Raw genomic sequence first — 21,142 nt, 5'->3', positions numbered from 1 at the left:
CTAAGAGTTTTTTTTTTGGGGGGGGGATCTTTTTGAAGAGGTATCTTGTGGATTCTTTCAATTTCTATTTTACGCTCTGGCTCTACAATATCAGGGCAGTTCTCCTTGATATTTTCTTGAAAGATGATATCTAAGCTCCTTTTTTGGTCATGGCTTTCAGGTAGTCCAATAATTTATATATAATCTCTCCTAGATCTATTTTCCAGGTCAGTGGTTTTTCCAATGAGATATTTCACATTGTCTTCCACTTTTTCATTCCTTTGCTTCTTTTTTACAATAGCTTGATTTCTCGTAAAGCGACTGGCTTCCACTTGCTGCAATCTAATTTATAAGGTAGTATTTTCTTCAGTGGTCTTTTGGATCTCCTTTTCCATTTGGCCAATTCTGCCTTTCGAGACATTCTTCTCCTCATTGACTATTTGGTGCTCTTTTGCCATTTGAGGTAGTCTATTTTTTAAGGTGTTATTTTCTTCAATATTTTAGGGGGTCTCCTTTAGCAAGTCATTGACTTGTTTTTCATAATTTTCCCATATAACTCTCATTTCTCTTCCCTATTTTTCCTCTACTTTTCTAATTTGGTTTTCCAAATCCTTTTTGAGCTCTTCCTGAGCTCATAATTTTCTTGGAGGCTTTTGATATAGGCTCTTGGACTTTATCGACTTCTTATGGGTATATGTTTTGGTCTTCTTTGTCACCAAAGAAAGATTCCAAAGTTTGAGACTGAATCTGAGTCCGTTTTCACTCCCTCACCATGTTCCTGGCCAACTTACTTGACCCTTGAGTTTTTCGTCCGGGTATGACAGCTTGTAAAGAGTTCTTTGTTCCACGCTTGAGGGGATGTGCTGTTGTTTTCAGAGCTCTTTCTATACAGCCAGCTCTGCCACATCAGCACTCCTCCTCCCCCAAAAACACCAACCTGTACCTGACTCAGCTCTTAAGGAGGCTTTTCACTCCTGCTGTGATCTGCCACTTAATTCCTCCCATCACGTGGGCCTGGGGCTGGAAGCAACTGCAGCTCTAGTCCTGTAGCTGCATCACGCCTGCAGTTCCCAGGGTGGTGGCTGAACTGTGAATTCCTTTTATTCTGGACCCCTACAGCTTTTCCCACTAACCTTCTCTGTTGTCTTTGGTGTTTGTGGGTTGAGAAGTCTGTTAACTGCCACAGCTCACTGATTCAGGGTTCTAGGGCCTGTTCTGCCTGACTCCTGGTCTGGTTCGTCCTGCCACCACCCATGCTGGGCTCCTCTCCCAGGTCTGTTCCCACTAGACCTCACCCAGTGACCATCCAGGCTGTCCTGGGATGGAGCCCTTCTTCCTTCTTCTCTTTTGTGGGTTCTGCAGTTCCAAAGTTTGTTCAGAGACGTTTTTTATAGGTCTTTGGAGGGACCTGGCAGGCAGCTCATGCAAGTCCCTGCTTTCCAGTTGCAATCTTGGCACCACCCCACCCCCAACCCCCAGAAATACTGAACTTTTAAATTTTTCTGACGAAAAGACTAGAGCTGAATTGAAAATTCAATATTCAAATACAAGACTCAAGAGAAGCAAAAAAAAGTAGTAAACAGGAAAAAAAAACATGCTATTCAATGTGATTAAACTGCTTACATCTCTATGTGGGAAGACGATACATTTTACCTCTTCAGTACTGTGTCTTTATTAGGATGGTTAGAAATCATATACAAAGACCAAGGGTGTTAGTATAACTTGACTTTGATGTAATGATCTAAAAATAAGATGTGGGGGAAAAAGATTGTCTTGGGAGAAGAAAGAAGAATGAAGAAAAGGGTAAATTGCATCCCATGAAGTGCCACAGAAGAACTCCTACACTAGAGAGGATAAAAGGAGGGCATGAGTATTGTTTGAACCTTACTAATTGGATTTCAGCTCAAATAGGGAACAAAAGTTTCATTCAGTTGGCTATAGAAATTTATCTTAACTGATAGCAAGTAGGAAGGGAAAAGGGAATGAAAAGGGAAGATGATAGAAGGGAGGACACATTGAAGGAAGCTGTGGTCAGAAGCAAAACACTGGTGAGGAAACGGTGAAAGGAAAGAGAAAAATATAAAAGGGGGAAAATAGGATGGAGAGAAATATGCAGTTGGTAATTATGACTGTGTATGTGAATGGGCTGAACTCTCTCATAAAATGGAAATGAATAGAAAAGTGGATTAAAAACCAAAGGCTGCATTATTTTGTTTACAAGAAACATATTTGAAGCGGGGAGATATATACAGGGTATAGGTAAAAAGTTTGTGTTAAATACATATGCTTCAGATGAATGAAAAAAAAGCAGGATAATGATACTCCTTTTAGACAAAGGAAAAGGAAAAAAAATAGATCTAATTAAAAGAGATAAGGAAACTACATCGAGCAAAGACATACCAGAGACAATGAATTACTATCATAGTAAACACATGTGTACCAAGTGCTAAAGCATCCAAATTCTTGTAGAAGAAGTTAATTGACTTACAGGAAGAAATAGAACACAAAATCAAAATAGTGGAGAAACACAACTCAACTCCCCATCTTAAAAATAAAGAAATCTAAGCACAGAAGAAACATAAAAGAAGTTAAGGAGGTGGATATAGTTGTAGAAAAGTTAGATATGATAGACCTCTGGAAAAAAGGAATGTACCTTTTTTCTCAGAAGTACATGACACCTACACAAAAATTGTATTAAGTTATAAAAACCCAATAATCAAATGCATAAAGGCAGAAATGTTAAATGCATCCTTTTCAGATCATGCTGCAATGAAAATTATGTGTAATAAAAGTCCATGGAAAGATAGACCAAAAGGTAATTGGAAACACAATCTAATATTAAAGAATAAGTATGTCAAGAAACAAATCAAAGGAACATCAACAATTTCATCAAAGAGAGTGACAATAATGACACAACATACCAACACTTCTGGGACACATTAAAAGCAATTCTTAATGAAAATTTCATATCTCTAAATGCATACATCAACTAAAAAATGAGGAAAAAAAGGAAATCAAATAGCTGTGCACACAATTAAAACAGCTAGAAAAAGAACAAATTCAAAAATCCACAATTAAGTAGCAAATTAGGAATTCAGATTTAATTAATTAATTCATTTAATATTTTAGTTTTCAGCATTGATTTTCACAAGAGTTTGAATTACAAATTTCCTCCCTATTTCTACCCTCCCCCCACTCCTAGATGGTATATATTCTAATTGCCCCATTCCCCAGTCAGCCCTCCCTTATGTCACCCCACTCAGCCCCCATTCCCTTTTCCCTTACTTTCTTGTGGGATAAGATAGATTTCTTTCCCCCATTGCCTGCATGTATTATTTCCCAGTTGCATGTAAAAACTGTGTTTTTGAACATCTGCTTTTAAAACTTTGAGTTCCAAATTCTCTGCCCCCTTCCCTCTGCACCCACCCTCCCTAACAAGGCAAGACATTTTACATAGGCCACATGTGTATCATTATGTAAAACCCTTCCACAATACTCATGTTGTGAAAGACTAACTATCCTATCCTATCCCAATTTGTGCAGTTTTCTCCCTTGACCCTGTTCTTTTTGAAAGTGCTTGGTTTTGATTACCACTCCCCCTATCTGCCCTCCCTTCTATCATCCCCAGTTTTTTAACTCCTTCCTCCTTCTTTCCTGTGGGGTATGATAGACAATTGACTGTGTATGGTATTCCCTACTCTGGTCAAATCCGATGAGAGCAAGATTCATTCATTCCCCCTCACCTACCCCCTCTTCCCTTCCAACAGAACTGCTTTTTCTTGACATATTTATTTGAGATAATTTACCCCATTCTGTCTCTCCCTTTCTCCCTCTCACAATATATTCCTCTCTCATACCTTAATTTGATTTATTTTTTTTAAATATCATCCCTTCATATTCAACTCACCCTGTGCCCTATATATACATATATATATATATATATATAAAACACATATATACATACATATATATGCATATATACAAACACATATATATGTGCATGTGTTTGTGTGTGTCTGTGTGTGTATACAAATTTATGTATGTATATATGTACCTATTCTCTTCAGCTACTCTAATACTGAGGTTTTATGAATTATCCACATCATCTTTCCATGTAGGAATGTAAACACAACAATTCAACTTTAGTAAGTCCATCGTGATTTCTCTTTCTTGTTTACCTTTTTGTGCTTTTCTTGATTTTTGTGCTTCAAAGTCAAATTTTCTATTTAGCTCTGGTCTTTTCACTGAGGAAGCTTGAAAGTCCTCCATTTTTTTTGAAAGTCCATATTTTTCCTTGGAGCATGATATTCAGTTTTGCTCGGTAGGTGATTCTTGGTTCTAATCCTAGCTCCATTGACTTCCAGAATATCATATTCCAAGCCCTTTGATCCCTTATTGTAGATGCTGCTAGATCTTGTGTTAATCAGACTGTGTTTCCACAATATTCAAATTGTTTCTTTCTGGCTGTTTGCAGTTTTTTCTGCATGATCTGGGCCCTCTGGAATTTGGCAACAATATTCCTAGGATTCTTCTTTTTGTGGTCTTTTTGAGGAGGCATCCTGTGGATTCTTTCAATTTCTATTTCACCTTCTGGCTCTAGAATATCAGAGCAGTTCTCCTTGATAATTTCTTGAAAGATGATATCTAGGCTCTGTTTTTGATTGTGGCTTTCAGGTAGTCCAATAATTTTTAAATTATCTCCCCTGGATCTATTTTCCAGGTCAGTGGTTTTTCCAAGGAGATATTTCACATTGTCTTCCACTTTTTGGTTTCTTTGGTTCTGTTTTATAACATCTTGATTTCTCATCAAGTCACTAGCTTCCACTTGCTCCAAAGTAATTTTTTTGCGTTTTGTTTTGTTTTGCTTTTTGGCAGGGCAATTGGGGTTAAGTCACTTGCCCAAGGTCACACAGCTAGCACATGTGTCAAGTGTCTGAGTCCAGATTTGAACTCAGGTCCTCCTGACTCCAGGGCTGGTGCTCTACTCACTGCGCCACCTAGCTGCCCCCAATCTAATTTTTAAGGTAGTATTTTCTTCAGTGGTCTTTTGGACCTCCTTTCCCATTTGGCTAATTCTGCCTTTCAAGGCATTCTTCTCCTCATTGGCTTTTTGGAGCTCTTTTGCCAACTTGAGTTAGTCTATTTTTAAAGTGTTCTTTTCTTCAGTGTTTTTTGGATCCTTTTTAGAAAGTCATTGACTTATTTTACATGGTTTTCTCACATCACTCTCATTTCTATTCCCAATTTCTCCTCTACTTCTCTAATTTGCTTTTCTAAATCCTTTTTGAGCTCTTTGATGGCATGAGACGATTTCAAGTTTTTCTTGGAGGCTTTTTGTGTAGTCTATTTCGCTTTTTGACTTCTTCTGACTGTATCTTTTGGTCTTCTTTGTCACAAAAGAAAGATTCCAAAGTCTAAATCTGAATCTGTGTCTGTTTTCACTGCCTGGCCATGTTCTCAGCCAATTACTTGACCCTTGAGTTTTTCTTCTGTGTGTGACTGCTTGAGGAGCTGTGCTATTGTTTTCAGAGTTTTTTCTATACAGCAAGCTTTGCCACACAAGTGCACCTCCTCCCCCGAGTACCTTCAACCCTGAGAGGAAATCAGATCTCAGCAGGCCCTGCATTCCCACTTGGATCCACCACTTAATTGATCCCACCAGGTGAGCCTGGGGCCAGACCAACTGCAGCTGTAGTTCTGTATCTGCACCACCCCTGCTGCCCTGGCAGCATTGGCCAAACTGTGAACTCCTTTCACTCTGTCCCTGAAGTTTTTTTTTTTTTCCCAGTGACCTTCTCTGTTATCTTTGGTGTTTGTGGATTGAGACATCTGGTAACTGCCACAGCTCACTGATTCAGGGTGCTAGGGCCTGTTCTGCTCAGCTGCTGGTCTGGATGGTCCCAGTACAGCCCACTGTGGCCTCTGTTCTGCTCTTCTCCCAGTTCCATGAGATAGATCTTACCCACTGAACATCCAGGCTCTCCTTGCCTGGAGCCCTGCTTCACTTTGCAATTTAATGTGTTCTGCAGTTCTAGAATTTTTTCAGAGCCATTTTTATAGGTTTTTGGAGGGTCCTGGGGGAGAGCTTCAGGTGTCCCTGTTTTCCAGTGGCCTTCTTGGTTCTGTCCCCCAACCCAAATTAGCAATTATGAAAGGAAAGAAGAGATTAGCAAAATTGAAATTAAGAAAATTATTAAACTAATAAATAAAACTAAGAGATATTTTTTAAAAACCACACCAATAAAACATATAAAACTTTGGTTAATTTGATCTCAAAAAAGAAAGAAGAAAACCCTATTACCAGTATCAAAAATGAAAGGGGTTATTTCACCAACAATTAAAAGGAAATTAAAATAATCATCAGGACCTATTTGGCCCAGCTGTAGGCCAAAAAAAAAATCTGACAATCTAAATGAAATGGAGGAATATTTACAAAAATGCATATTTCACAGATTAGCAGGAAAGGAAATGAAATACTTAAAGAACCACATTTTATTAATTCTTTTAATTAAGTTTTCATTTTTAGTTTACAATACTCAGTTCCATAAATTTTTGAGTGCCAAATTTTCTCTCTCTCCCTCTTCTCCTCCCCCTCCCACCAAGACAGCATGTAATCTGATATAGGTTCTACATATACCTTTGCATTGAAGTTATTTACATAATATTCCAGTTTTTTTTTAAAATAATTATAACCAATGGAATGAATCTTGACAAAGAAGAAAAGAAACCAAAAAAGAAGCAGGAAAATTTTTTAAAAAGAGTGAAGAGTTTGCCTCAATCTGCATTCAGACTCCATAATTCTTTACCTGGATGTGCATAGCTTTTTACCTCATGACTCTGTTGGAGCTATCTTTGAACCTTACATTGATGAGAAAAGCCATGTCTATCAAAGTTAGTCCCTATAGATATTGGGTGTCTGAAATCATATGTAACGATCTCCTGTTTCTGCTCACTCACTCAGCATCAATTCATGTAAGTCTTTCCAAGTTATAATGAAGTCCATCTGCTCCATATTTCTTGTACTACAATAGTATTCCACGACATTCATATATCACAGTTTGTTTAGCCATTCCCCAATTGATGGGCATCCTCTTGATTTACAGTTCTTTGCCACTACAAAATGAGCTGCGATAAATATTTTTGTACATAATGGTCCATTTTATAATTGCAGGATTTCTGTGGGATACAACCCTAGATGCGTTACTGCTGAGTCAAAGGGTATGCACATTTTTGTAGCCCTTTGGGCATAGGTCCAAATTGCTCTCCAGAATGGCTGGATCAGTTCACAATTCCACCAATAATGTAACTATTTTCCAATTTTCCCACATCCTTTCCAGGGTTTATCATTTTCCTGTTTTGTCATGTTAGCCAATCTGATAGGAGAAATGTGGTACCTAAGAGTTGTTTTGATTTGCATTTCTCTAATGATTAGTGATTTAGAACATTTTTTCATATGCCTATAGATATCTTTAATTCCTTCCTCTGAAAACTGACTGTACATATCCTTTGACCATTTCACAATTAGGGAATGACTTGTCTTCCTATAAATTTGACTCAGCTCCCTGTGTATTTTAGAGATGAGGCCTTTGTCAGAGTCACTGGTTGTAAAGATACTTTCCCAGTTTTCTGCTTCCCTCTAATCTTTGTTGCATTAGCTTTGTTTGTACAAAAAACTTTTCAATTTAACATAATCAAAATTATTCATTTTGCATGTTGTAGTGGTCTCTATCTCTTGTTATGTCATAAATTCTTCCCTTTCCCCTAAATCTGACAGTTCAAGTATTCCTTGCTCTCCCAAATTGCTTGTAGTATTAGCCTTCATTCCTAAATTAAGAACCTATTTTGACTTTATTTTGGTATATGGTGTAAGATATTGTTCTATGCCCAGTTTCTTCCATATTATTTTCCAGTTTGCCCTGTAGTTTTTGTGAAATAGTGAATTTTTAACCCAGAAGTTGGATTCTTTGGGTTTATCAAAGAGTAGATTGCTATAGTCATTCACTACTGCATCTTGTGTACCTAACTTATTCCACTAATACACCACTGTGTTTCTTAGCCAATAACCTCACTTTAGTAAAAGAAATTGAGAAAGAACTAAATAACTCTCTAGGAAAAAAATCTCCAGGTCACATGGATTTACAAGGGAATTCTACCCAATATTTAAAGCACAATTTCTTCCACTACTATATAAACTATTTTGAAAAATAGGAAAGAAGGAGTCTTACCAACTTTCTTTATGAAACAAATATGGTGCTAATACTTAATCATAGTATAGTGAAAATGCAGAAAGAAAATTATAGATCAATTTCCCTAAGCAATATTGATGCAAAAATTTTCAATAAAATCTTTGCAAAGACATTACAGAAACTTATAATGAAGATAAAACACTATAATCATGGGGAAGTTATATCAGGAATTCAGGGCTGGATAAATATTAGGAAAATATTAGCGTAATTTTTCCATATAAATAACAAAACTGATCAAAATTTTATTATTATCTCCATAGATGCAATTAAAGCTTGTGACAAAACACAGCACAAGTCCTATTAAAAACAGTAGAGGGCATAGGAATAAATGCAATTTTCCTTAAAATGATAAGCAGTATCTTTCTAAAACCATTCATCGGCATTATGTGTAATGGGGACCAGCAAGAAGTATTCCACATAAGATCAGGAGTGAAAACAAGGATTACTATGCATAATGAAGTAATATCATTACTAAACATATATATATACCAAATGATATAGCATCCAAATTTTTAAAGAAAATTTTTTATGACTTTCTGGAATAAATAGACAATAAAACCATACTGGGGGTGGATACTTCAACTTTTCACTCTCCAAACTAGATTAATCTAACCACAAAATAAACAAGAAAGATATTTAGAAGGTGAATAGAATTTCAGAAAAGTTAAACATGATAGATGTGTGGGGAAAACTGAATGTCAAACAAAAGATTAAAATACTTTTTTTTCTTCTCAGGCACCTACACAATAATTGACCATGTGTTAGGGCATAAAAACTCAAATCAAATGCAGAAAAATAGAAATGGTGAATGCATCCCTTTCATATCATAATTCAATAAAATCACATTAAATAAAGGGCCATGCAAAGATAGAATAAATTAATTTGAAATTAAGTTATCTAATAATAAAGATGTGGGTTAAAGACCAAAAAAATCATTTGATTAAAAAGAATGACAACAATGAGAAAACAAATTAAATTTTACATATTGTGGACAAATCAGTACTTAGGAGAAAAATGCTATCTCTAAATACTTTCATGAATATCTTAGAGAAGGAGCAAATCAATGAACTGAGCATGAAACTAAAGCAAAACCAAATAAAACAAGAAAAACGATGAATTAAAAATTATTAATTCAGCTCCAAACTGGAAATCTTGAAAAATGAAATGGAAATTAATAAAATGGAAAATAAGAAAATCATTAAATAAATAAATGAAACATTTTATGAAAAAATCAACCATTGTTCAATTTTATTTTTTTTAAAAAGAAAACCAAATTACTAGTATGAAAAATGAAAACTGTGGGTTCAACAACAAATAAGTGACAATTATAGCAATTATTAGAAAATTATTTGCCCAAAATACATGCCAAAAAATCTGAAAATCCAACTGAAATGGATAAATATTTACAAAAACATTAATTGCCCAGATTATTAAGAGGAAATAGAATAATTAGATAACTTCATCCTGGAAAAATACATTCAATAAGCCATCAATTCACTCCATAAGAAAATAAAAATCAGGGCAAGGTGGATTCATAAGTGAATTTTCCCAACCTTTTGAAGAATTAATTTCAATACTTTATAAATTATTTGGAAAAATCATTTGGAAAAAGAGTGGGTACTATGACATTTATTTGGTACATAAATATTGTGCCAATACCTAAAACAGGAAGAGTGCAAAGAGAAAACTATTTTGTGATAGAGAAAAGCAGAGTAAGAGGTTTGCTATATAAGGAAAAATGTGTATAATAGAGGAAGACAATCCCTAACAATGCATGGAAAGATGGGGGTATGTTCTAGGTTGTTGGGCACAATGAAGAAATTCAGAAATTCAGAAGCAGAGATGATACAAAGTATGGTTTCCTTGGAAACCTTTCTCAAAGTGAGGGTCTGGTGGGAACTTTCCAATGGCCAAGAGGACTCTAAGTTTTGTGGGACGTTCTGGGATAAAAAGTCCACTTTGTGCTGAAAAGCATTTTTCTAAAGGGGTGAGGAGAATGTTTCTGGATACAAAAGACTTCTGGATTGGTTACTCCCCTACTTAGCTCAGCTGACTCTTTGAAGAGGATTTTATGGTTAACAGGTCAAACCACTGCTGGATTAGCTCCAAGATGTGACTTGGTTACTCTTGTCTCTGCTACCAAAGCTAGGTAATAAAGGGACCAATGATGGAACTTTCAACCTTCTGGTATTTAAAAGATCACAAACTATTCAATCCTATGTCTAGATACTTATACACAAGTGTTACAAAAGAAAAATTACAAAGTACAAAATATTTAGGTGAATAAAGAATTGAGAACTAAGTACAAGACAGGCTTCCTGGTTCTCCTTTGACAATACAAGTTTCAAGAAATGACTTTGTTGCATGCCTGAGTTTAACGGGGGTGAAGAGGAGTGGCCAATGAAATTAGGTCCATCCCTGCCTGCTGCTTATTCAACCTGTGAAACTTTGGAAGACAGTTTGGGCTTTAATGATTCAGAACTTCCTAGGATGTGGTTCACATTGGGGGCCAGAATTTCTCTGTCCCAGCTCTTCCTGGCATTTTGGCTAGAACTCTATTGAACCCATAGTAATGGTCTCCTTTTATCCTCCCAACTGGATACCTTGTGGACCTAAACAGGGGGCCTCCCACTATAACTCATCCTAGGAGGTCATTTTGTCTCTGGAATCACTTCCACTGATTGATCAGTTCCTCCTAGAACCTTTTACACTTAACTTTCCAGAATTCTTCTCCACTGTTTCCCTCACAAGTAACTACATCTTATGCCAAATCCCCATGTATAAGCTTCTTTTGATGTGTTATCTCTCCATATGAGGACGCAAGCTTTTTGAGGTGAAGAACATCAACTATTTTAGATATATCTCTATACCCTGTATGTCCCACAGTTAGCACCCAAGGAAAACTTACTAAAAGCTGGCTGACATGATTGTCCTGTTGTTTTTCTTCTGTAATTTTGATGGGAGTATCTAAAAATGTAAGCAATGAGATTGGAAAGATTGCAAGAGTTATCAGAAACCTACTCTACACACAGATACATGAGCAGAATTTATAGAAGGAGCAAACAATTCAGAGCAGAATTCAAATGAGCAGCTCCTCTTTGAGCTACCCCGGCAAAAGTTTCACATGTCAACCACAACAATGACCGGCAAGAAGCCTGTCCAGAGGAAGCAATGAGCAGTTACCAAGCCTTTTAGATGCAAAGAAATTTCTTGCTCCTCAGCTGATTAAAACACTCTCACCACAAAGCAAGTCAGAAGCCATGATGATCTTTGTCATAGATACAATGTACCTTTCTGAACTAATTTTGCTTTATATCCCTGGAGTGGGGCTGCCAGGTGACATTTACTAGCTATGTGACACTGGGCACATCACGTAATCTTGTTTGCCTGAGTTTCCTTATCTGTAAAACAAGATAGAGAAGGAAATGGCAAGACATTCCACTGTCTTTGCAAAGAAAATTCCACATGGGTTCACCAAGACTGGTATATCACTGAAACAACTCACCTACCACAACACATCCCCAAAATGTAAATCCTCCGTATTTGAGGTGAATTGGACCGGATATTGAGTGGAAATGAAATTTTGCATTCTGCCTCTTTGTCTTAGAACAAGTTTTCTTTCTTGACTTCTCATTCCTATCTCTTGAAATCCCTAAGGCATGCAAGTTCTAATTCAAGCAACTATCTCTTTTGCATGATAAAACAAGTGCCAGTGATTCCTTCAGAATGTCATTGTATTGAGTAAATACAGAGATGGAGATAAAAATAGATGCATATTTATATATTAGCATAATCCCGGAATGTAATTTATTCTTTGTACACACTGTGACCAAAGAGAACAACAAAAACTACATGAATGAATTCTGGTGATTTGATGTCTTTGGAATTTCATTCATCTCAAACCCTAGCTTTGACTACAGTGTACATCACATAACACTGCTAAATAAATGTATTTTGAATTGAATTGCACTGGATGACATTTGGATAATTACATAAGAATTTCACCGATCCTAGCTGCTCCTAGAAAAACAAAAGCTTTGTAATCAACTGATATTCATAGGATATTGATAAAAATATGATATTGGATGATTATGATCTTTGAAAAACTAAAATTGTGGTAAGTCCAAAGGATAATGTAGAAAAACTTTGACATATAGAAGCATCAATTAATTTACCATCAGAAATTCTGTGAAACATGTAATTTCTGACTTCTCTGATCCATGTATTTATCCTCTTTGCTCAGACGATTGAGTGGGGCACACATAAGAAAATGTCATCTTGACTTTGCAGTTAATCAACTTTTTTTCTCTTACATTGTACTGTGGCTTCCCCTAGTAGGTCACACAAAGTCTGTCATTTCTCCATCATAATGTTCTGTGAGTGTACAATTAGAAAAAAAAAAACACAATAAACCCTTGATAAAAATGTATTTCTTAGAAGTAACATAAATTGAACATATAAATGATTTCTGTTCTGAGGGGATAGATCGTATATTTGGCAAATTAGGTACAGATGTAGGAAAGAGGCAAATTCTAAACCCAAACTGGAAGATAACTCTAATTACAGATTTGGATGGCTGCTCGTTAGAACAGACTGTTGAAAGTAAATACTACAGGTTCACCCTTGCAGGAAAATACATAAATCAATTTCAAAATGAAAAGAAACATAGCCCTTTCCCTGGGAAATTTCTGACCTGAAGAAAAAAGAAATCTTCCATCTAAAGTTTTTGCAGTTCCATACAAATATAAAAAGATGAGCTAGGAGTGTAATGATCATTAGTTGGGCATAATTTTTACTTGGTTAAAGACCATTGGAGTTAAACCAATATAGCATCTTAGGGACAGAGTGAGTTGTCCAACAGAAGGGACTTTTCCCCCCTTTTTTATATCTCCTGCTGTCATAACAGTGACTAAAACTTCTTGATAACTGTTCATTGATTCACTTACATGGCACCAGAGCATGTCGTAAAGGATTTGCTCTTTTTAAATAAAAAGAACATATTGGATGAAAATGAGTGACTATATCTGGCTTCCTTACCTGTGGAACTTTATAAAGTTTGAGAATTGTGGCCATGGCCATGGACAGCGTAGCTGACATCCCTCCAATGACAGCTACTGGATTGTTCTGCCTGCCACAGTTATAGTTAGGGATGGTTGGACCCCTCCCTGACAGCCATATCAAGGAGCTCTCCACAGCTAGGTGGTTGTGAAGGAAGTTATTGAGCAACTGGTATCCCAAGGTTATGTTTGGCAGCAAATGGGGGTTTCTGTTGATCTCATCCACAGCAAATTGGAAAATGACCAAATGTTGGTAAAGTTTGAGCATTGACCTAAAGTGAGAGGAAAAATATAAAGAACCAGGCAAAACTCTATATGCACAGAAAGAACAAGGTGCCATAGCGGATGAAGTGTTTGAGATGTAATCAAGAGCTCCTGTCTTACATCTTGTCCCTAACATTTACTAACAGTGTGATCCCAGGCAAATATTCTCACCACTGTGAGCATCAGTAGTCCCATCTATAAATAAGGGACTACACTAAACATCTCCTAAGATCCTTTCAAGTATACACACACACACACACACACACACACACACACACAAACACAATATAAAGAAATGATGATGTGCTTTAGACATTAGAATAGGTCTAGTCTCAAAGTGGAACTGAACAAACCAGGCTGTCTATTTTTCTATCCTGTGCAAATATAGAAAGAGGACTTTCTAATACTTTACTTGCAATTTGGGAATATTTTAGTGGCCCCCTTAACCATGTAAAACATCTTAGTAACAACAGAGAAATATTTTGATATCATAGCTTCTAGATGTATTGTAACAATTTTTAAGATTATATGTTGGGGTAAAAATAGGATACATATATTTCAAAAGTAGGATTTTCATGAAAATGTAATGGGTAACATTGAAGCTGAAGTTCTCATCTCACTCTTGCTGAAATACCTACCTGAGCTAAAGCAAGAAGATTCTCAAACTTTACAATTTCATAGCACATTTATTGGCCTTGCAGTTCATCCCCCTGCCTTATTGAGGCAAGGAAACATTGTACCTCTCTTTGAAGCTAGATACCTGAGAACCAGGAAATCAATCAATCAACACTTACCAAGCGACCACTTCTGTATCCAGGTACTGTGCTAAGCAATGAGGACAGAAAAAGCAGCAAAATAAAGTCTTGTCCACAAGGAGATTACATTTTAAAGGAAAGATGGGGAGAGAGAGAGAGAGAGAGAGAGAGAGAGAGAGAGAGAGAGAGAGAGAGAGAGAGAGAGAGAGAGAGAGAGAGAGTGACAGGAGGAGGGAAAGAGGGAGAGAGAGACTCAGAGACACAACAGAGAGACAAAGAGAGAGACAGAGCAGAGAAAGAGACAGACAGGGAGCTATATATTCAAGAGACATTTTCAAGCTGAAATTGGCATGTTTTGGGAACTCCTAGGATATGCGAGTGAAATAAAAATTGAACATTTCCCTTTAAATTAATAAGATCATTCAAATAAATAGGTTCAGTTCAATTCTCGGCCATAACCGTTCCATAACCCCTGCGTGTTCTTGGCTTAGCATTCCAGGAACTAGCCATTCCTAGGTTACGTTGACCTCGGAGGGTTGGCTTCCCTCCCTGGGAAACGTGATGTTACTAAAGAAAACAAATGCCAAGCCTCAGGCGGATGGGAAGGCTGGGCCAGATGTGTATTGGACGAACCATGAATAACGGCACGCGCCAAAAACCTCCTGGCTCCAAGCCTTCTTTGTTTAGGACAGTATAAAATATTTACGTCCTGTAAGCCCGCTGAGCCTCACCGGCGGGAAGGACGCTTCGCCCGGGAAAACTGTTTACACAATTCAAGTTTGCATGGGCTGTAACGGGGCTCCCAGCCGCTGATCTACTCTGGAGGTTCCCTTGAATTGGTGATGTATTCTCTTCCTTTACCAATTATCTTGATTGGTGCTGTGTTATTGGTTATTCTCATTATTGTATGTTTTCTATGCAAATTTAAGCTATCTGTGCCTTGCCTTTTCTAAATAAATTTCTATTTTCTATTTTCCTGGTGTGTTGGGGAGCGTCATTTATAGGAGCGAATCCGAACCTCATTAAATCGTATTAACACAGCGAGGTAGGGGATAAAGAATAATTTAGTATCATTCCAAGTTTGGGAACTAGAGGGCATTAGAGGATAATGTTGCACTCTACTGTAACAGGCAAAGTGGGAAGGGGGAGAGTTAGCGGCAACCAATAATAATTTCTCCCTTTTGGATATATTGAAATTAAGCTGTCCACTGGACATTTAGTTCAAGATATCTGCTAGACAGTTGGTGATATGATGTGTGGGATCAGCAGAGAGTTTCGGCCAGGATAGGTAAATCTGAGAATTATCAGCATAGAGAAGCTATGTAAATCATGGGAGCTGATAAGATAACGAAATGAAGTAGAAGAATGGGTAACAGACAGATCCCTGAGGGACACCTACAGTTACACAATGTGATCTGAAAAAGATCCAGCAAAGGAGGCAGAGAAGGAGCAGTAAGAAAAGGAAGAGAACAAGGGAAACCTAGTCCATTATACTTAGAGAGAAGAGAGCACCAAAGAGGAGAGATTGATCATCAGTGTCAAAGATTGCGAAAAGGACAAGACGAATGAGGAAGATAAGTTAAATGAAAGCTCTGAGACTCACAATGTAGTAAACTGAAAGACAAAAACTGAATTTACCAATGAGCAGGGACTGAAATGATTAACAAGAGATTTCAGTCGGCTTACAAGTGTTCATGAGGTCCCTACAAGAGTTCAGAAATTTTCAAGTCATGGGTATTTAGAGAAAAAAGAGGAAAAGAAAACCTGTCCTCAAAGAGGTTACATTCTAGCCAGCAGAGCCCTTATAGCAAGCAGTACATTAAATTAGAAACAAACGTGTCTAAATATGATTTGGAGGGAGTCTCTAAGAAGTCAGGAGTAGGGGGGGCAGAGCCAACATGGCTATGCGAAAACAATGTCTTACCAGAGCTCTCTCACAAGATCTGTCAGATACCTCTAAAAAAGTGAATCTGAGCAGATCTGAGACAGTTAGAAGCCAATAGTAGATTGAATGGGACAAATTTCCAAACCAGGAAAGTCCGCAAAGTCAACAGGTTGGATCAGTAGGCTGAGAGAGTCCCTGGCAAGAGGAGCTTCGTCAGACCACATCAAAGCAGAAGCAGCTGCAGAAACAAGACATGGATCTAAGCTCAGAGAAAGCTGGGAGCCCTAAACTGTTGAGATTGCCAGGCCTCCCAATACAGGATGGGAGTCTGTTGAAGTGATAGGAGGCAGCAGTGCCTGCAGCCATGAGACACCCACTCCTGAGGCTTGCAGTTCAAAAGTTTGAAACTCACCTTCTTGAAATTCCAGGAGACATAATGACCAGGTAAACAGCTCTCATCCCTCCCTCTCTGACCCTGAGAATACCTTGGGAAAACCCCTGGAACAGAGGAGCCAGAAGGCAGGATTCAGTAGCCAAACTGGGAATTTTTGAGTTCCAGAAGGGTAGAGCCAGCAAGGGTCAACCCCAGGAACCCAGATGTGCCTTTGCACACCAAGAGGAAGTGGCAGACACCAGCACAGATAAAAGCCGAGACCACTGGTACTGGCGAGCATTCCCAGGTGAAGAGGAGACTTCCAGCAGCCTGAGGGCACCTCCCACACACCTCAGGAAATTGTAGGCCATAACATACAAAGCCAGTAACTAGGCTCACAATTCCCAGAACAAGAAACCTGGAATTTGCTCCCTGAGCCCCAAAAGCAGAAATCCACTTTAAAGCCAGGAAAAGGGGGGAGGAGCAAAGATGGCACTGTGAAAGGAAGGAACTACTGGAGCTCTCTCACAAATTCTGTCAGATATATCTAAAAAAAAGTGAATCTGAGCAGATTTGAGAGAGCTAGAAGCTACTAGTAGACTGAGAGGGGCAGGATCGCTGGGCACAAGCAAGGGCACCAGACCAAACCAACTAGGAACAGCAGAGGAATCCAGCAAATGCACCAGTCTGGGAGAGCACTAGGAAAGGGAAACGTTTCAGCAGGAACAGGCCTAGGTCGGAAGTACCTGCTATGGCCCTGATCAGAGTCCCAGGCTTCTCAGCCCTGGAAGCGAGTCTGTCAGAGCTACGGGAGACACAGCACAGAGCCCATGATGGTTGGTGCAGCTAGCCCAGAGGCCTGCAACCAGTAGTCTAAAGGTTTGAAACTCACCTTTTCTAACTGCCATGAGCTATGATGGCCAGATAAAAAGGTTCTCATCCCACCCTTGAAGAATCCCAGAGAATGCTACCTCAGGACAGACAGAGGAGCTAGAAGGGGAGGCTTCAGTAGCGAGAGAAGTTGGGGAGAAGGACCTTGTTATGGTGGTGGAAGGAGACTAGTGCAGGAAGAGAGGTGTCCCTGCAGCCCTCACCTCAACAGAACAAGAGTAACTCAGAAGGGGGGGGGTGGAGCTACCAAACTTCAATGCCAGGACCCCAGACATGGCTTTGCACAGCCAAGGTAAGTGGCAGACACCAGCTGAGACTACCGATGTTGTAGAGCTGTCCTGGGGTAGAGAAGACTGCAGGCAGGCAGACCACCCCTCCCCCACACCTCATGAAATCAGAGGCCATAGCACATAAAGCTAAATCCCAACACAAGAAACTTTGGACAGAAGCCCCTGAGACCCAGCAGCAGGGATCCACTTTAGAAACCAGGAGGAAAAAAAACACACTAAAAAGCTTTCAAAGACAATTGATTTTTCTTATGGAGACAAAGAAAATAAAAATACCAATTCAGAAGAGGACAGCATGGACACTACATGCACATCAGAAACCTCAAAAGGGAAAGTGAACTGGTCTCCAGACCAAAACAAAATTCCTGGAAGAACTCAAGCAGGACGTTAAAAACCAAATTAGGGAAGTAAAAGAAAAAATGGAAAAAATTCTTGGATGAAAACAAATCTTTGAAAAGCAAAATTGGTGAAATGGTTAAGGAGAATAAGAATATAAACAGAGAAAATGTCTCATTGAAAAGAAAAATTAAGCAAATGGAAAAGGAGATAGAGGAGTTAAAGGAAGAAAACAATACATTAAAATTAGAATGGGGCAAGTAGAAGCTAATGACTCTGAGATATCAAGAATCAGTCAAACAAAATCTAAAGAATGGAAAACAATAGAATAAAATGTGAAATACATAATTGGAAAAAAAAACTGACCTGGAAAAGAGATCTGGGAGAGACAATATTAAAATTATTGGTCTACCTGAAAGCCATGAGGAAGAAAAGGGCCTGGACAGAATTTTCTGAGAAATCCTGAAGGAAAACTGCCCTGAGGGTAAAATCATCATAGATAGAATCCACAAATCATGCCCTAAAAGAGATCTCAAAATGAAAAATTCAAGAAATATTACAGCCAAATTCCAGAAATACCAGGTCAAGGAGCAAATACCTCAAGCACCTAGAAAGAAACAATTCAAATATCACAGAACTACACTCAGTATCATGCAGGATCTTTCAGCTTCTACATTAAATGACAGGAGCAACTGGAACATGATATTCGGAAAGGCAAAAGAGCTTGGACTATAACCAAGGATCAATTACCCAGCAAAATTGAGCATAATTGTCCAAGCAAGGAGATGGACATTGAATGAATTAAGGGAATTCCATATCTTTCTGATGAAAAGGTCAGAGCTCAGTGGAAAATCTGATCTTGAAAAACAAAATTCAACAGGGACCTAAAAAGTTAAATTGTGGAAAAATTGAAAAAAACAACATAGTTAATGAATAAAGCAAATTAGTTACATACCTATACAGGATTATTTTGTTTTATATATGATTTGTACATGTACTACTCTTAAGAATAGTACAGTTATTATGACAATTGAAAGGGATATATGTAGACTGCGGGTGTCAGTATAAAATAACTGATATAATGATAAAATATTATTAAGAGATATAAAGGGGGGGCAGAGCCAAGATGGCGGCTGGTAAGCAGGGACTAGAGTGAGCTCCATACCGAGTCCCTCCAAAAACCTATAAAAATGGCTATGAACCAATTCTAGAACGGCAGAACCCACAGAACAGCAGAGGGAAGCAGGGCTCCAGCGCAGAACAGCCTGGATGGTCTCTGGGTGAGGTCTATTCCACACAGAGCTGGGAGCTGAGAATGGAGTGGAGCAGAGCCCAGCCTGAGCGGTGTGGAACAACCAAACTTGGAGTCGGGCGGATGGGGCCCCTAGCGCCCTGAATATGTGAGCTGCGGCAGTTACCAGACCCCTCGACCCACAAACACCAAAGCCTGCGGAGAAGGTTAGTGGGAAAAGCTGCGGGAGTGGAAGGAGTTCTCGGTTCAGCTTCCAGCCCCGGGGGCAGCGGAGGTGGGGTAGGTACAGTTGCTGCTGATTCTGGCCCCAGGCCCACCTGATGGGAGGAATTAAGTGGCAGATCAGAGCAGGAGTGCAACAGCCTGCTGAAGATCTAAGCCCAGCCCAGGCTGGGGGTTCTTGGGGAAGGAGTAGTGCGGGTCTGACAGAGCTGGCACCTCCTCCCCAAACGTGAAACATAGAACTCGTTAGTCTACAAGCAGTCATACCCCACTGAAGAACTCAAGGGTCAAGTTAGTTGGTTGGGAATATGCCCAGGCAGCGAAAGTACACCCAGATTCAGTGTCAGACTTTGGATTCTTTCTTTGGTGACAAAGAAGACCAAAACATACAGCCTAAAGAAGACAACAAAGTCATAGAGCCTACAACAAAAGCCTCCAAGAAAAACATGAACTGGTCCTAGGCCATAGAAGAACTCAAAAAGGATTTGGAAAAGCAAATTAGAGAAGTAGAGGAAAAATTGGGAAGAGAAATGAGAAGGATGCGAGAAAACCATGAAAAACAAGTCAATGACTTGCTAAAGTAGACCCAAAAAAATACTGAAAAATACACTGAAGAAAACAACACCTTAAAAAACAGACTAACTCAAATGGCAAAAGAGCTCCAAAAAGCCAATGAGAAGAATGCCTTGAAAGGCAGAATTAGCCAAATGGAAAAGGAGGTCCAAAAGACCACTGAAGAAAATACTACTTTAAAAATTAGATTGGAGCAAGTGGAAGCTAGTGATTTTATGAGAAATCAGGATATTGTAAAACAGAACCAAAGGAATGAAAAAATGGAAGACAATGTGAAATATCTCCTTGAAAAAACCACTGACCTGGAAAATAGATCCAGGAGAGATAATTTAAAAATTATTGGACTACCTGAAAGCCATGATCAAAAAAAGAGCCTAGATACCATCTTTCAAGAAATTATCAAGGAGAACTGCCCTCATATTCTAGAGCCACAGGGCAAAATAGAAATTGAAAGAATCCATCAATCGCCTCCTCAAATAGATCCCAAAAAGAAATCTCCTAGGAATATTGTCGCCAAATTCCAGAGCTCCCAGATCAAGGAGAAAATACTGCAAGCAGCCAGAAAGAAACAATTTGAGTATTGTGGAAACCCAATCAGAATAACCCAAGATCTGGCAGCTTCTACTTTAAGAGATTGAAGGGCTTGGAATGCGATATTCCAGAGGTCAATGGAGCTAGGATTAAAACCTAGAATCAGCTACCCAGCAAAACTGAGTATCATGTTCCAAGGCAAAATGTGGATTTTCAATAAAATAGAGGACTTTCAAGCTTTCTCAGTGAAAAGACCAGAACTGAATAGAAAATTTGACTTTCAAACAGAAGAATCAAGAGAAGCATGAAAAGGTAATCAAGAAATGGAAATTGCAAGGCACTTACTAAAGTTGAACTGTTTTGTTTACATTCCTACATGGAAAGATGATGTGTATGATTCATGAGACCTCAGTATTAGGGTAGTTGAAGGGAATATGCATATATATACATACATACATACATACATACATACATATATATATGTATATGTA

General features: G+C 38.5%; 1 protein-coding gene across 1 annotated transcript in view; it reads right to left on the bottom strand.

Moving 5' to 3' along the window:
* LOC118853908 (vomeronasal type-2 receptor 26-like) overlaps positions 1 to 21,142 on the bottom strand; it is a 58,033-nt gene that overhangs the window by 26,326 nt on the left and 10,565 nt on the right. The window contains exon 2 of the mRNA XM_036764147.1: positions 13,263 to 13,554. Within this exon, the coding sequence (XP_036620042.1) occupies positions 13,263 to 13,554 (292 nt within the window). The remainder of the gene's footprint in view (positions 1 to 13,262; positions 13,555 to 21,142) is intronic.

This window comes from Trichosurus vulpecula, chromosome 6, assembly GCF_011100635.1.
Source record: "Trichosurus vulpecula isolate mTriVul1 chromosome 6, mTriVul1.pri, whole genome shotgun sequence".
Classification (NCBI taxonomy): Eukaryota; Metazoa; Chordata; class Mammalia; order Diprotodontia; family Phalangeridae; genus Trichosurus; species Trichosurus vulpecula.
Note: the sequence above shows the minus strand (reverse complement) of the source record. Positions and strands in the feature narration are given on the sequence as shown.